This window comes from Papilio xuthus, unplaced genomic scaffold (genome assembly GCF_000836235.2).
Source record: "Papilio xuthus unplaced genomic scaffold, Pxut_1.1 DF826925.1, whole genome shotgun sequence".
In the NCBI taxonomy this organism is placed as follows: Eukaryota; Metazoa; Arthropoda; class Insecta; order Lepidoptera; family Papilionidae; genus Papilio; species Papilio xuthus.
The window spans coordinates 1-577 of record NW_013531724.1 but is presented as its reverse complement, the minus strand read 5'-3'; the positions used below and the strand labels follow the sequence as shown (position 1 = coordinate 577).

General features: G+C 65.3%; 1 protein-coding gene across 1 annotated transcript; it reads left to right on the top strand.

Moving 5' to 3' along the window:
- Window positions 1-209: 209 nt before the first annotated feature.
- On the top strand, window positions 210-549 carry LOC106122300 (uncharacterized; the record flags this gene model as incomplete). Its single annotated transcript, XM_013318239.1, has 1 exon — window positions 210-549. A coding segment is annotated over exon 1 (340 nt), but the record flags the coding sequence as incomplete, so codon positions are not given.
- Window positions 550-577: the final 28 nt, after the last annotated feature.

The window sequence follows — 577 nt, the reverse complement described above, 5'->3', positions numbered from 1 at the left end:
ACGGCGGTGCCTCATTGTATCGTCTGCGCCGCGGCCGGTGCCCCTGCGGAACACCGCGCCGGGAGTAAGGCGTGTGTTCCTCCCCCCAAAGGGAGGAGGTCAAGGAAGGCAGGAGGGGACGGTCCGAGCCAGACGGCCGGGCTATCCTCGGACCCACCCCCACAGGCAGCGGTGCCTGGGGCTGAGGAGGTTGCTATGGCCATCGAATAATGGCCCTAAACCTCCTCCAAGCCAACATCAACCACTCCGCCAGAGCTCAGGACCTCCTGTTCCAGAGCATGGCGGAGTGGAAGATACATGTGGCGGTGGTGTCCGAGCCCTACCGGATTCCGTCTGGGGACGAATGGGTGGGGGATCTGGACGGGCTAGTGGCCCTAACGTCCCGGTCCATCGAAGGCTCTCCGGCCTTCGCGGACGTGGTCCGAGGCCGAGGATATGTGGCGGCCCTCGTCGGCGACATCCTGGTGGTCGGGACGTACTTCTCGCCGAATCGGAGTCTCGCCGACTTCGAAGGATTTCTCTCCGAAGTCGGCGTCCTGATCGGCAGAAGTCGCTCCGCCCGGGTGCTCGTCGCCGG